This window comes from Ursus maritimus, unplaced genomic scaffold, assembly GCF_017311325.1.
Source record: "Ursus maritimus isolate PB19 unplaced genomic scaffold, ASM1731132v1 scaffold_17, whole genome shotgun sequence".
Classification (NCBI taxonomy): domain Eukaryota; kingdom Metazoa; phylum Chordata; class Mammalia; order Carnivora; family Ursidae; genus Ursus; species Ursus maritimus.
Window position 1 is genome coordinate 60,403,138 of NW_024424119.1, and position 15,545 is coordinate 60,418,682.

General features: G+C 57.0%; 1 protein-coding gene across 2 annotated transcripts in view; it reads left to right on the forward strand.

The window, feature by feature from the left end:
- The window catches only part of CACNA1B (calcium voltage-gated channel subunit alpha1 B), a 196,642-nt gene that overhangs the window by 50,729 nt on the left and 130,368 nt on the right, over positions 1–15,545 (forward strand). For both annotated transcript variants that reach the window (XM_040632311.1, XM_040632313.1), the window contains exons 7-11: positions 1,038–1,141; positions 4,207–4,322; positions 4,921–4,977; positions 6,047–6,136; positions 13,918–14,127. In XM_040632311.1, the coding sequence (XP_040488245.1) occupies positions 1,038–1,141; positions 4,207–4,322; positions 4,921–4,977; positions 6,047–6,136; positions 13,918–14,127 (577 nt within the window). The remainder of the gene's footprint in view (positions 1–1,037; positions 1,142–4,206; positions 4,323–4,920; positions 4,978–6,046; positions 6,137–13,917; positions 14,128–15,545) is intronic.

The following is a 15,545-nucleotide window of genomic DNA, read 5'->3' on the forward strand; positions in this document are numbered from 1 at the left end:
CTGAAAGCCAGCAGGTGGAGACCCAATAGAGGCAATGGTGCAGATGAAGTCTGAAGGCAGTCTACTAGAGAATTTCCTTTTACTTGGAGGAGAGTTGGGCTTTTTGTTCTATTCAGACCTTCAACTGATTGAATAAGGTCCACCAGCTTATGGAAGGCAATCTGCTGTACTCTATCAATTAAATGTTAATCTCATCCAAAAACACATTTACAGAAACACCCAGAATAATCTTTGGCTAAATATCTGGGGACCCTGTGGCCCAGTCAAATTGACACATAAAATTAACCATCATGGCATCTAATGATTGTCTTTTTTCATTCAGTTTTTGATTTTCCTGGTTCTTGGCATGGCAAATGAGTTTCATTTGAAAACAGAACACTTTTGGTATTATGTCATGAGACCCAGGCTATTAAAGTCAAAAGGTCTGGGAGAGATGCCCTTATTTTTATTCAGTTCTTGGATCATGCCTGAGTGACGGCTTCTGGCTTAAGCCAGGCACATGGTGAGAACTGTTCCTTGGGGACTTGTGGGCTTGCTTTTGATATGGGGGAAATATGGCATGGGCCTCACTGCCTCTGAGCTGTGGAAGCTGCTACAGACAGAAGATCAGACTTGGGCCTGGGGCCTGTGGGCTCCATTCAGGAGAAATGTCTTTAGAGCTGACTGGTATGTCCAATAGTTGGGCTATTGGACTGGGAAGAATAGGGAAGGTGTCCAAGCAGAGGCTGGGCATGCAGCCTTCCAGGTGTCTCGAGAGCCTTTGGCTCCCTGGAATGACTCCTTGGCTTTTCAGCTTTGCTGGGCAGTGACCAGGAGTGCTAATTGTCTTTGGTCCTTTGAGAGTTCCAAGGCAGCTCCAAAGAAAGCTCTGTGGGGCAAGGGCAGGCAGGTCTAATGTGGGTCCTTCCTGGACCCCCCGAACACCTGAACACTCCCAGCCTAGCCCCTTCCAGGTATTTGAGGAGGGGTCAAGGGCACTTCTACCGCCAGGGCTTGTCTCGTCCACCTGTTTTTCCTCACCTCCTTTTTGCTTCCAGACCAATGATGCAGCTGGCAACACCTGGAACTGGCTCTACTTCATCCCTCTCATCATCATTGGCTCCTTCTTCATGCTCAACCTGGTGCTGGGTGTGCTCTCAGGGTAAGAGGCCATGCGGACTTGTGTGCTGCCTGCCTGCCCTTCTGTGTTCTCAGTCTAAGGGGACAGATGGTGGAGTCAGATGTGGGTATGTGTGATGTGGGAAAGGTGAAGCCTGACCTGGCCTCATGGCTACCCTCTGTGGTGGTCACTCTTATCATCCTGAGCTCTGGCCAGCCTTTCCCTTGTGCTGCCATCCCAACCTTTCTCTTCACCATTCCCTTGCCCTGGCCTCCTTACCTCTGTCCCACCCTTGGCTTTCACCCTGTCCCCTGATGATGGGGGAGAGGCTGCTGCTGGGTCTCACCTAGGTCCGTGGTGGGGTTTTTGGGCAGCCCTGGTGCCCAAAGGGTCCCTCTGCTGCTAGAGTGGAGAGCGATGGAGCAGCCCTGTATCCTGGCTGTAGTGGTCACCAGGCTCTCCACTCCAGCCTTGACCCCCGGCTTGCTTCTCCTCTGCAGATACCTTTCTGTGCTGAGCTCCTCCAGGAGAGAACAAGGGAGGGTGAGGGGCTGGGATTCCCTACTGAAGAAAGGTGCTTCCTGACCCCACATTGTACTCTTCTGTCCTGCATGGGGCCAATGGCTACAGAAGTGCTGTGTGCTTAGGGGCACAGATGGGACTGGTGTTTGGGGATCCTGCCCTTCCATCAGTCTGAGGAAGCTGGATTGGGAAGGCCTGGTCTGTGCTCTGTTCCCACATTGGTATCATACCCCCTGTAAGACTAGAGGAGAACCTCTCCATCCTGCCCACCCTGAAGATTCCTGCTCAGGCCCTGGGCTCCTGAGCTAGGCTGGGGGAGAGGCTGGTGGACCCAAGGGGCAGCTATCTTATTGGCCTGGAAAGGAACAGCCACTGAGAGGACAATGGTTGGGGGCCAAGGCCTGCATGCTCTGGCTCTGGAATGTGTCCTTAGCCTCAGTCCTCTCCTGTAAGGGGTATGTCACTAGCACGTCTTTCCAAGCATCTTCAGGGACAGGCACACCCACAGTGCAGTGGATGAATGTACAACTTCTAGTCTGATGGAATTGCATAGTCTGAACTGCATGGGGGATGTGGAGGAGGCCTGGAGCTCAGAGAAGCCACCTAGGGAAGGGGCATTTCCATTGAGACTCAAAGGGAGACCAGGAATGAACCCAGCGAAGGAGGGGAGAGGGTTTCCCAGGCAGAGAAGAGCTGGGGTGGGGGCCCAGAGGTACCCAGAGGGGTGCAGTGTGCGTGCTGCAAGGGTGCTCAGAGCTGGAACCAGAGGGTGTGGAGGGGAGAGGGTGCTGGGGCTGGCAGACGGCAGGCTTGTGTGGAGTGTGGGCTTTGTGCTGAGGACAGTGCATGGTGGGGAGGTGGTAGGAACATGAGTGGGTTCATGGTGAGTTGGGAGAGCTGCCTGCTCAGGGTGGCTTTGTGTGGCTTGCCCTGAAGAATGTGCAGAAAGAACTGGGGATTGGGGCTGTGGGGTTCCCGACTAAGCAGGGCCACGAACTTCATGACTTCCCAGCCCTTCTCCCACCTGTGAGCACCCTGGCCTCTGGGGATGGGGTGATATGGGATGGTTTTCCTAATTAGTCTCAGCTGAGCCCTCCCTCGGACATCCAGGCCCAGCAAAGGGACCCCAGGGTTCTCTTTCAGGCCTGGGCAGGCTTGGGAATGGCAAGGGCCCTAAAGCCAGCGGTCAGCACGTGGCGTGGGGGTCTCGTGCTGGCTGCACTCATTAGGCGCCTCATCTACAGCCTGGCCCCGGGAAAGCTCGCCCTGCAGGACTCCGTCCAGGCACGGCTCTACCATGTCTGGGCAACAGCTGCTGGAGGGGCTGGCTTGGAGCCCACCAGCCTTGCTCTTCATGCCCCAGGCTGTTACCCACAAAGCATCCCAAGGAGCAGGAGCAGGGATTCCTCTTGGGGCTTTCCTGAGCCAAGAGAACTGATGCCTGGGGAGGACAGGCCCGCTGCTGGCTGCTGTTTGAGAAGTGGCCGCTCTGTGCACGGCCTAGATTGCTGCAGCTAGTTTTTGCTGGTGGCCTCAGACTGACTCACATGGTGTTGTCACTGCCCCACCCCTGCACCCCAGGCCCTCCTGCCCTCATCACGGCCAAGGGACAGAGCCTGATGGAGAGGGGAGGAAGGGTGGGGGCCCTGTGTCCCTGCAGATTCCGGGTTTGCAAGGGATGGGTTGGTGGATGCTGGTCATGAGCTTGAGTTGGTGCTGGCCAGAGCCGAGCTCCCTCTCCTGCTGCGGCTGTGCGCCAGGACTTAGGTGTGCTGGGCTCACTGCACCAAGCCCAGAAGCTGCTTCTCCTAGAGGAGAAACAGCCACTTAGCTGAGGACAGAGACGGTGTTTTGCTGCGGGAGTGTGCGCACCTGTCCTTTGGGGACCTGGAGGCTGGGCTGAGAGGCTCGGCACGCTGGACGCTGGGTGCATGTATACTTGGGCGTGCTTGTGTGCCTGTGTGTGTGAATGGCGTCCTTCTGGTGGTGTGAGCCCAGAAGCTTGTCTGGAGGCTGAGGCTGGGCTGCTGAGGGCCGAGGAGGGCAGGGAGCTCTCTCCTGGTCACCGTGAGCCTCCAGGTTTGGCTGATGTGGCTCTGGAATGTTTTCCTTTCATCGTTGGCTTGCCCCATCCAGTCCCTTCTTGCCCTGTTCCTGTCCGTCCTTCCCCTCCTAGCGAGGGCTCTGGGTCTGAACCAACAGAAGACACAAAGTGGAAGTTTGGGCAGTTCTCGCCTAGAAGTTCTCTGTAGGCTGGCAGACGGCAGAGCCTGGCAGCTGGGGTGTGTGTGCCTCGGCCCGCTCTGAGCAGGGGAATGTGAACTGTCCCTGCTCTCTGGAACCCCCTCTGGGGACTGAGTGCTATCCCTATGTGCTGGAGGAGTCTGAGGAAGGAGGGTTCGCCTGGGCGCTCGGAGGGCTCAGGCTGGAAGAGGTCCTGGTGGGGAGGGGCAGCCCATGGCCTGCATGTCATGTCCCAGCCTCTTCCTGGTTCCCTTTGCCTCTGTGTCCTCACACCCATGGGGCCGGTGGCTGTGCTCACACTCACCCAGTCTGCTTCCTTTTCTGGCCCCTGCACAACACAGCGAGTTTGCCAAGGAGCGTGAGAGGGTCGAGAACCGCCGGGCCTTCCTGAAGCTCCGCCGGCAGCAGCAGATTGAGCGGGAGCTCAATGGGTACCTGGAGTGGATCTTCAAGGCCGGTGAGAAACGCGGGGCTGCTGCAGTGCTCCTGGCCTGGCCTCTGCCAGTGGCCCTGGGGAGGATGAGACCAGTCCAGGAGAGGGGAGCTGACATCCGGGGTCCTGACCCTGGGGACACTGGCGTTTTTAATGGAGGCTTCTGCCATGGCCTCGCCTAGGGCGAGTTTCTTCCTGTCAGACTCAAGCCCTACCCTTGACCCGAGCCTGCTCTGTGCTCTGCACCTGGCTCCGTGCTTTCTGACTGCCCCCCAGCCTCAGGCCAGCATACTTTCCTCCATATGGGGTGCCCGCTGTGCCTCCTTAAGGGCTTTGCCAGCGAGGAACTCACCCAGTGGTGTGGCTGCTCTCAGGCGACGGTGATGTGCGCATGGGAACAGGCCAGGCGCCCCTCAGGGGACACTGCCTGTGGGACACGTAGAGGGTGTCTGTCTCAATAGCAGCTCAGCCACCAGCCCCACAGGCTTCTGGAATTGTAAGGGCTGAGAAGGCAGGGTCCTGCCGCAGAGGGGGGCCTCATCCTGGTGTGTTCCTGGGGGATGAGCCCTGGTCAGGGGTCGGGATGGGAAGGCTCCAACCTGAGGCTGTGTCTCACTCACAGAGGAAGTCATGCTGGCCGAGGAGGACAAGAATGCGGAGGAGAAGTCCCCTCTGGATGGTAGGTGACCGTTGTTAGCACTCTGTGCCCAGCACACACGTGTGGGTGCCCACACCCGGGATGCACGTCCATGACAACACACACGGTCCTGGGCAGCGGCATTCTGGAGGTCACGGCACGCTCCTGGGGCGTTGTGTGCCGTGGACTAGACCAGATGTAGCTGGTGGTGGGCTCAGACACCACACATGCCAAGGGGTCAGCCTGGGGCTCGGAGGAGCCTGTGCTCGCAGCATGACCCTGAGGGCTATGTTGTCCAACACGGCAGTTCGCTGGTGACCGTGTAAGCTCACACTGTAAGTACACTGCAGTGAAATGAAAGTGAAAGACCTGTTCCTCAGCTCCTGCCACCCCATTCCAAGTGTTCAATAGCCAGATGGGGCTAGAGGCCACTGTACTGGTCAGCACTGATCTAGACCATTTCCATCATCATGGAAAGTTCCGTTGGACAGTGCTGCTTCTAGAAGTTTTCAAGTTCAGGTTTAAGCCAAGTTGTATCTGTCTCCGGGGCTCGGGGTGTTGTGACTCCCAGACAGCCATGGCAGGACTCCTAGCACAGCGTGGGGCCACTGGGGCAGGGACAAGAGTCAGCATGGCCATGGCCACCAGTCTGGAGACTGGCACAGCCCCAGGGACAGGAAGGCCGTCCTCTTTTCACACCAAAGCCGAGGCCAGAGAGGTTGGCCACGTCTGCTGTGGCCTCAGCTGAACCCACATCTGGGGCTCTGAGCCAGTCTGTGCTGGCCCCCTCTGCAGACCTGCCTGATCTCTCTGCTCTTACCTGGCCTCGGCGTGTGGGCTGCAGGAGAAGCCGGCTGCAGCCCTGGCCTTGCCCTGCACAGATGTCTCCTGGTCTCCCTGGTAGCACTGACATCATCATGGAGAAAAGGGAAAGTGGCATCTCCTCCAAATTCCTTATCCCCTTTGCTCTGAAGACTGAGAGGGGCTCCTGGGGCCAGGATAGGAGATCCCAGGAAGATGCTCGCGCCCTCAGCTGAGACTCCCCCACCCTGAAGCCGGTGAGCTGGGTGCTGGCTCATGCAGGCCCCTCCCCCACCCTTGTTTAAAGCAGTGTTGAAGAGAGCGGCCACCAAGAAGAGCCGGAATGACCTGATCCACGCGGAGGAGGGGGAGGACCGGTTTGCAGACCTCTGTGCTGTTGGTGAGTCTTTTCGAGTCCTCCTGGCTGTACGGGGCCTGTCCTGGTACCGGATATAGGAAGCGCACCTAGCTTCCTGCCTGTCCCCTCTGGGGCCAGCTTCCTTCCCTCTCTTCCCACCCTCCCGTGTCCATCCTGATGGCAGGAAGTCAAGTGCCTCTGCCCTGTGGTGTGTGCTCAGCTTTCTTTCCCGGAGCCAGGCGGTGGGAGTGGGCTGTGTGTACAGCCCCTGGACGCTCCTTGCTGCCCAGTGCCCGCCGCTTCTGTACGGGAGCTGTGCTCTGACTGCTCTTGGCCCTGCCGTCCCCCGTGTGGACGCACAGCCTTGGGCGGCACCCCAGCTGAAGGGCTGCATGTGCGTCACTGGCTGTAGGGACCGAAAGGGTCTGGCTATCTTTCTACACCGCCCCTGTCTGTCTTCCATGCTCCTGGGCCTCTGGCTTCATTCCCTTCTTCTCAAATGGTGAATTTAATCACACAGAGCTGCTTTAGTTCCCTTCCTAAGGCTGGTACCAGAAGTGCCGGGCCCTTTCCCACCACATGCCCTGTTATTGTGCGTTCTGCAGCAGAAGAGGGCTGAGCCCCGGGTCTCCACTTGCAGGTGGAGAAGGGCCTGCACGGCAGTCAGACGTGGTGCAGACAGCCTTGACCTTCAGCAGTCCCTGAGCAGGCGAGCAGGGGTCTGCTGCTCACTATGTGGTTACATTTATGAGACAACTCTTTAATGGAAGTTATTTGTGCATTTATCGATCAATCAATCAATGTATGTCTGTCTCTATGTTTGCACCTAGCTGTCAATCTATGTATCTCTCGATCTGTCATCTGCCTGCCTGTCTGTCTGTCTGTGTGTCTATCCTCTCCCTCTCTTTCTCCCCACACAGGTCCAGTAAACACATGTCAATAGCTTGGGGTTTCTCCCTGTTTCTCAGCTAGAAGACACCTGTACATCACACGTACACAGACACACATGTAGAGTTTTGAGATCTTTGCATGTTACAGAAATATTTTCATACAAATTTTTCTCCTCGTCCCTTTTGGAGACCACTCCCCTCAGAAACCTAGTTCCGAGGCGGGCTCAGTGCCCCGTGGGTTCGCTGTCACTTGTCTGGCTGCTCTGTGTGGATGGCCGCTCTTTTATCTTTACGTTGTTTGATCTTCATCCTGACCGGTGCTGCCCAAACTCGAGCCCCGTAACACCTGTCCTTCCTCTCCAGCGCTCCCTCCCTGTGGGCAGACCCCGGAGCAGGGTGCCGGGTCCACTGCTAGCACCGTCCCTCCCGGTTACGCGCCGGAGGTGCTTAGGGCTTTGCTAGCTCGAGCCCAACTTGATGATCACACGTGATGTTTCTTGGACCGCCGTCCTCGTTTCACTCACTACCAGTGATTTTGAGTCTCTTAAGTGTCGGGTTCCCATTTGAAATGGGGTTTTGGTGATTCTTCAGATACCCTGTCCGTTTTTCTATTGGGTGGTTTGTGTTTGCTAATTAGTAAGAGACTAAGAACGTGTGTTGTGGATCTAAGTTTTGTTATAATTTTTACAAATTTATCACACGAGTGTAATATTTAAATCGTCCCCTTTATTTCTAGTTTACCTAAAGTTTTTATTGCAATTTTGTAAAATTAATTGGAAAGAGTTTTTGAAGTCTTTTTCCATGGCTTAGAGTAATTTAAGTAACACCTAAATAATCTGTTCTTTAAAGGTGAGATAAAACCGTGAACCCAAAACAAAAAGAACCTGGACCAGTTTTAGAAATTACGCTTTGTGAGGCAGTTTTCCATTTCCTCAGCGTTTCAAACTCGTTTCTGTAGAGGTGCCCGTACTTTCTCTCGTACTTCTCCTCTCTCCTGTATTCACGGTGTTCGTTCACCCTCTCAGCAAGTGTTCTGACGTGCGCACCGTGTGCAGGAACCCGTCGCATGGACGGGCTGCAGCGCTGAGGAGCCGAGGGAGCCCCCCGGTCTGGTTTTCCTGACCCAGCGGTGGCAGTAGAACACGAAATCATGCAGCGTGTGGGTGCCCCGTCTGGGGAAGCGAGGGGCTTGGAGGGCCGGGGCGGGGGTGGGATTTTACACGGAAGGGCCCCGGGGAAAGGTCGCCTTTGAGTAAAGCTGAAGGAAGTGAGGACGTCAGCCCCAGGGGAGAGAACATTCCGGCAACAGGAAGGAGCGTAGCACAAGTGGAGACAGTGAGGGAGGCCGGTGCGGTTGGAGTGGGGTGGGATGGGGGACGGGGGAGCAGCGCGACAGGAGATCAGAAGGTCGCGGAGGGCGAGGGCCCAGCAGGGACCCTGGCCGCTGGTGGATTTGCAGAGGGCAGACGCTGTCCGGCTCCAGTTGGGGTGCAGGAGAGCCCCAAGTGCAGGCAGGGCAGACGTGGGGCCGTTCAGAGGCCGCAGTAGGGACCTGACCGCGGTGGCAGCCACGGGGGTGCCCGGTGCTCAGGTTCTGGATACATTCTGAGGACGCGCGCACAGGCCAGCTGCGCGTGGGCATCGGAGGGCGCGGGCCGCCCGGTGCCTGAGGGTGGAGCCGGGGCCTGACGCCCAGAGTCCGGGGAGCCTGTGCTGCGTGCGCGCTGGGGCGCCCGCTCTGGGAGAACGCCTGTCTCTGCGCGCTCTTTATTAGTTTGGATCGTGTGGGGCTAATCTGTGTGAGTGAACACATCACCCGATTTCTATTTTTGTCTGAAATGTCATTACTTACTCTTGTATCTTTATTAGTTCCTCTTTCTAAATTATTTTGGTTTGCTTTTCTATCTTCCTGATTTCTTAAACCGTGCACCTGTTCTTCCTCTCTTCTTTACGAGCACCCAGGGCTGTGCCTGTCCTCTGCGTGACGCTTCGCTGGGTGGCCTCCTTTCTGTCCACGTCCAGACCGCGGTTGCTCTTCTTGACTCGTCTCCAGAGTTACCCCACCCCCCGCCCCCGCCCCGCTGACTCCACGAGCGGCCACCTCCCCTCCCCGGCTCTCATCATTACCGCCATGCTTCTTCACTGTTGTATCTTGTTTTCTTACCACCCTTACCCCCGAGATGCCTTGTTTCCGTAAGGAAGTTGGTGTAATTGCCATCACTCTGCCCCTATTTGCCCCAAAGGTCAAGAAGATAGGAGCTTTGCGATGTGTTTGCCTCCTCCCTCCTGTTTGAGGACTTCGGTGTTTTTAGCCCTAGGCTGTTATTAGCTCCTGTGGTTGCTGGGGCCCCGGAACCCTTGCTTAGCAGGCACAGCGTGCACCCCCAGAGGCCCAGCCTGGCCCGCGTGGCCTCACTGCCCGAGGTCCTTGTCTCCTGCGGCCCCTGCCGCACCGACGGCATCCTGTGCTTGCTCCCTGTCCTGTGCTGGGCTGGTTTCCCGAGGCTTCTGGCTTCTTGCCAACCCTCCTGTGACCTCCTCCCTGAGGTGTGAGGCACTTTTGCTGGCCCCTCCTGCTGCTCCGTGCTGTCACCCTGGCCGCTGCTTTCCTTCTGCCGCAGAGGCACTGGAGGCCGGGCCTCCTGTCCCTCATCAGAAGCCCCTGCTGTGCCTGCCAGCTTGGGCCTTCCTTCACGCTCGGCTTTTCCCATTGGTTGGTTTCTTTCTTTCTTTCTTTCTTTCTTTCTTTCTTTCTCTCTCTCTTTCTTTCTTTCTTTCTTTCTTTTCTTTTAAGATTTTATTTATTTATTTGACAGAGATAGAGACAGCCAGCGAGAGAGGGAACACAAGCAGGGGGAGTGGGAGAGGAAGAAGCAGGCTCATAGTGGAGGAGCCTGACGTGGGGCTCGATCCTGTAACGCCGGGATCACGCCCTGAGCCGAAAGCAGACGCTTAACCGCTGTGCCACCCAGGCGCCCCCCTGTTATTTCTTGTTCTGCCTCCCACTTTGCTCCTGAAAGTCTCGCCCTCTGTCCCTCATGGTTTCTCCCCTCCATCAGCGTGTGGCTTATGCTTCAGCCTTCAGGCCATTGGTGGGTTGTAAGAGTGGACCTCCTTTCCTTTCATCTGCTGAAGGGAATTTTATTGTTTCTCCAAAAAGTTTCTCCTTTCCGTTGTATTTTGACTGGTTTGGTGCTGTACTTGAGTCCCTGGGATTTTGCTGATTTTTCCTCCTGGGTCCCTGGCAGGGCCCATGGGTTCCCTTGCTTTCAGGGCCTTGGGCCTCGGCAGGTTCAGGACACGTTTGGGTGTGGGGCTGGGCAGGGAGGAAAGAAGGCAAGCATGGGTTTCCTCATGCCCAGCGCCTCCCTTGTCCCTCCATCTGTGCTGAGGATGGCGGTGTCTCAGGTGCTCCACCCCCTCTGTCACTGGCGCCTGGGGTTGAGCCCCATGTACCCGCATCATTTCACTGACCCCTAAATGACCTGCGAGGTCCAGGTTGCCTGTGATCTGTTTTTGCGTGAGGACTGTCTGGGCTGTGTGACACCTGTAAGGCCACGTGCCTAGGGCAGGGTGACGGGGGTCTGTGTCTCCATGGCTTCTTGTCGAACGTTACTTTCATTACCCCATGCTGGTGAATGCCACGCGAAGCTGGAGGAAAGCACATTTCTCCTCCGTCCCTTCAGTGGCCTCTGGGGGGGTCATTGAGGGCGGGGATGGATCTCACTCATTCTGCCTTCTCTCTGCCACTTAGGGCCTGAACTCTGTACATGATTGTGGAAGGAATGGGTGTTGTTATGCAGGCCCAGTATAGACTTTATACTAACCAATGAACTCCTCCTTTGGGCGTGGTGGAGAGAAATCCACATATTACGTACAGTCATGCATTGTTCTCACTGATGCTTCACTGTGCTGTCATTCATAGGTTGATTTAATTCTTGATTTCCCCTAGCTTGATGACACATTTTTTTCCTTGAAATAAGCCTTTGGATTATAAAGAATATACACTGATTAAGTTAAACATAGAAAATGCACAGCGTGAAAAGAAGCAGTCCCAATCTCTCAGGGTTTTCCCCACCCAGAGCTACGATTCTGGATGTGACATGTGTTCGTGTTCACTGTGGACCCCGGATTTAACCAAAGAGCTGGGCTGGAGTCACGGTCCAGAGCTGACCTGAGCACACTCTAGCTGCTTGCTGGGAAAGGCTGTCCTCTGGGGCCCGTGCCTCAGTCTCCAGAGACCCAGGACCTGTGCGATGTTTGCCTGCGTGTCCCTGTTCCCTGACCACATGGAGGCCAGAAGGCAGGCGGGTCTCTGGTTCTGCTGTGGCGTGCATGTGGAAACGCTCTCCCTGGGAACTGAGAGGGGGCCACCATGCTCAGCGTGCCGGGGCTCCGGCTCCCACTCCCCCTCCTGTCTCTTGGAGTATGTTGGGGGGATGGGTGGGGCTTCAAGAGCCATGTGGGGGTGCGTGGTTTTGTGCAAACATGGCTGAGGACGCCGCTGTCTGGGTGTGCCTTGACGAGGGGCGACGTGTGTGCTTGTTCGCATGTGGGTGCTGGTGGGTGTGCAGGGCAGCATTCCCGTGAGGCCTTTCGCATGGCAGGGGCTCACTGGTCTTACTGGGTGCGGTCCAGTAAGCCAGTGGGTATGGCCGTGGAGCCTCTGCTGGAGAACTTGCTGCTTGTCTCACTGGCCACGTGTGTGTGCACAAAGCAGTTCGTACCAGTCACGCGTCCTCTTAACCTTCCTTCCCGGTGTGGCCGTGTGTGTTCGTAACCTGTGGGATTCTGTGAGTGCTTGTGCCTTGGAGAGTGAGATGGTCAGGGTGTGTGTGTGTGACTTTGTTTCTAAACGACGCAGGAAGTGGGGGGGGGGGATCTGAGCGTGCGGTTCTCCGGACGGGTCTGTGCATGACTCTGTGTAGGTCTCTCCTGGTCTGCACTGCCTGCCTCCCTCTGTGCCTCATTGCTGCTTTGGGAGGGAGTGGGTGTGTCTGGCTGCGGCCTTGGCACTTTGCAGCCTCCGTAAGGCTGGCCCAGAGCTCTTGTTGAATGAGGTCGCTCTGACCAGCTGCAGGGGCTGGTGTCTGCTGTCTGGACGTGGATTGTGGGGCTGTGTCCTGGCTGCCCCACGAGGCTGCGACGGAGCAGTGTCTTCCATGAGTGTGGATGGGGTGTGGCGTCTAGGGCACTGCGAGGGTTCTCAGGGGGCTGGCTGATGGCTCCTGTCCTGTGGACCGCTCCTTCTGTGTCTGGGGCTGTCGGTCACAGCGTCTCCCCCGGATGCAGCTGCTTAGCTCACGGATAAGTCTCTCCGAAGGCCTCAGGGCCTGTGCTCATTTCAGTGAATTTAAGAAAACACGAGCCCCGAAATGCTATTAGTGTGCCACTGAGAGTCTGGGTGCACACACACACACACACACACACACCCAGGGACCCGATGCCCAAGCTGAGTGGGTTTGAACTCTCGGAGGCTCACTCATGCCCAGGCTCTTATTGAGAACACTAGAGAGACCCTGATGTGCTGCAGAGACATGGCATGTCCTGAGAAACAGCCATGCACACTCACCAGCTCCAAGCACCCATGAAGACTGCTCATCCGTCTGTCAAGGAGTGCACGGGGCTCTCGGGGAAGCCCTGTCCCCTCCTGTCCTCACAGAGTGTGCAGTCTGGTTTGGAAGCTGGGCACAAAACAGGTCAATGAGCCAATACGGGGGCAGATGTTACGCGGTTGTGATTGCTGTGGAGGGGCCAATGACCCTTTTCCAAAGGAGTGCCCAGAGAAGGGTGTTTTGTGGGGGTGACGTCAAAGTCCAGATGTGAAGCTGAGAAGCAGCCAGCTGTGGAAAAAGACCAGCGTGGGAAGCATTTCACGGTCAGGGTCATGGCAGAGCAGAGGTGGCATGTACGTGGAGACGAGGGAAGGCCGTGGTGGCTTCATGCACAAACATTCCAGAGACTGTGTTGGGCTTTGTGGGCCATACTCACCTCAGCTCTGCACCAGGACAGCAGCCATGGACCAGATGCAAACCAAGGAGCTTGGCTGGGTTCTAGTCAACGTACTTAAGAATAGGTAGCAGGGCACCTGGGTGGCTCGGTCGGTTGGGTGGCTGCCTTCAGCTCAGGTCATGATCTCAGCTCAGATCAAGTCCCACATGGGGCTCCCTGCTCAGCGGGGCGTCTGCTTCTCCCTCTCCTTCCGGGTGGCTGCCTTCAGCTCAGGTCATGATTCCTGCTGCCCCCAGCCCTGCCGTGGGGCTCCCTGCTCAGCGGGGCGTCTGCTTCTCCCTCTCCTTCCGCTGCTCCCCCTGCTCAGCGGGGCGTCTGCTTCTCCCTCTCCTTCCGCTGCTCCCCCTGCTCAGCGGGGAGTCTGCTTCTCCCTCTCCTTCCCCTGCTCCCCCTGCTTGTGCTGTCTCACTTGCACTCTCTCTCTTTCAAATAATTAAATCAGATCCTTAAAAAAAACAGGTAGCTAGTGGCTGCTGATCCCTGAGTTGAAGCAGGAGGGAGGACCAGATGCTGTAGTGCTCTCCAAGGCCCACGGAGGAGTTGGGATGGCCTGGGAGCATCGGGACTGCTGGAAGGTGGCCAGGAAGTGCTGGGGACCATCTGGAGCCTAGTAACCATGGAGACCACCAAGGCTCTTGGGTCCCTCACCTGTGAAATGGGGGTGGGGTCAGGACCCACTGTAGGGAGGCACAGGGGTAATCAGCTAAATGCCAGTAACACTCAGGGTCTGACACACGTGGTGTCTGTGATTAGAACTGGGGCCTTGAGCTAGACCCAGGCTGGGGCAAGTGCCCGTGAAGGGGATCTCATGGGGGAGCTGTGTGTCTGAGAGGGGAGGGGAAGCATGTCCTCAAGGGTGTGTCCACGGGGCACACGTCTGTGAGGGAGCGTGTGTCCTCAGTGAGCCTGTTGTTCCCCCAGGGTCCCCCTTCGCCCGTGCCAGCCTCAAGAGCGGGAAGACCGAGAGCTCGTCGTACTTCCGTAGGAAGGAGAAGATGTTCCGGTTCTTCATCCGGCGCGTGGTGAAGGCACAGAGCTTCTACTGGGTGGTGCTGTGCGTGGTGGCCCTGAACACACTGTGCGTGGCCATGGTGCACTATGACCAGCCGCAGCGGCTCACCACGGCGCTGTGTACGTAGCTGTGGCCTGGGCCTCCCCTCCCCTCTTCCTGAGCAGCCTCTGGTCTGCAGCCTGGAAATCCCGGTTCACAGCCTTTTGCCTTGGAATGCCCTGGGTAGGACCCCTGCACTGACTGAAGTGCCCCCAGGGCCTCCGCTGGGGCCTGAGCTCCCCGTCCCAGGTGCCGGGAGGTCTAGCTGATTGGAATGGGTTAGAAACCCATCTGTCAGTGTGGTGGGAAATGAGGCGGGGTCCAGGGCATCCTGGGAGGAAGTTGATGGGTTAGCAGGCACGAGCCAGGCCACATGGACCTGCGTCCTCCCTTGGAAGGGCTTCAGACCCACGGACCAGGGGATTTAGCCCCTCATTCCAATCGGCCACAAAGCTGCAGCTCCCTCCCTGCACTCCTGAGGAGGAAGAGTCCTGGCTTCTAGGGCTCTTCCTGGGCTCTTTGGCTGTTGCATTTTTCTTTTTGCTTTTTGAACCTGACCAGGGCTGACTCGCCCATGTCCATGAGCCTAAGGACAGGCCACAGGAGTCTGAGTCATGACTTCTCTTGGCCCAGGCTACAGTTCCAAGGAGGAAAGAAGGAAGGTAACCGGGGTGGTTGAGGCTCCTTGCCCATCTCCAGGGACCAGGGCTGACCTTCCAGGACCAACCCTCCATACCCTAGGGCTCTGCAGGCCATGGGGAGCCTGGTCTGGGTCGTCCCACCTGATGAGAGCTCTAGAGATGAAGGCTCACTAGTAGTTTCTGTCAGGCCTTCCGCCTTCCTGTTCCCTGGGGGTCAGCTGCAATAGCCCTGCTTGGTACCTGGGGCTGATGTGGACACGGCCTATTTTGGGTTCCCATTGCTGTCTCCATGGGAGCCCTGTATGCCTGAAGCCACCCCACTGTGGCAAGAGAGTCTTTTTTCCCCGAGAAGAACCCTCCTGGATCAGAGCCTGGCTCCTGGTGGGCCGGCCACACTCCCCTCTTCCAGACCACTGAGTCTGTCAGCTTTAAGCGGGAGCTTAGGCAGCTCTGGAAGGGCTCTTAAGAGCTCCAGACTCTGACGTCTCCACAGACCGCTTGAAAATGTGGGTGGAGGTGACTGTTGGGGGTGCAATGCTAGACTGCGGTTTCCCAAACTTGTATTGAAAGCTCTTATTGTGTAATGGGGAAGGGCGTAGAGACAGCAGAAGCCAGAGGGGCCCAGGGAGTTTTCAGAAGGCAACCTGGCTCGGGTTCCCCAGGGAGCAAAGTTAAGAGGCCGTTGGTGTGCTTTGAACTGCCCGCTCTGGCCCCTAATCCGTGTGTCCTGGGGCCTGTACTTCAGTGTCTGGGACTCTGCTTGGGACCGAGGTTCGTACTTCCCTCCTCGTCCCCCGGGATAAAGTCTCCTAACCCTTGGGGGTTGGGTGGGGACCAGGGAGGTGGGGCTTGCTCTT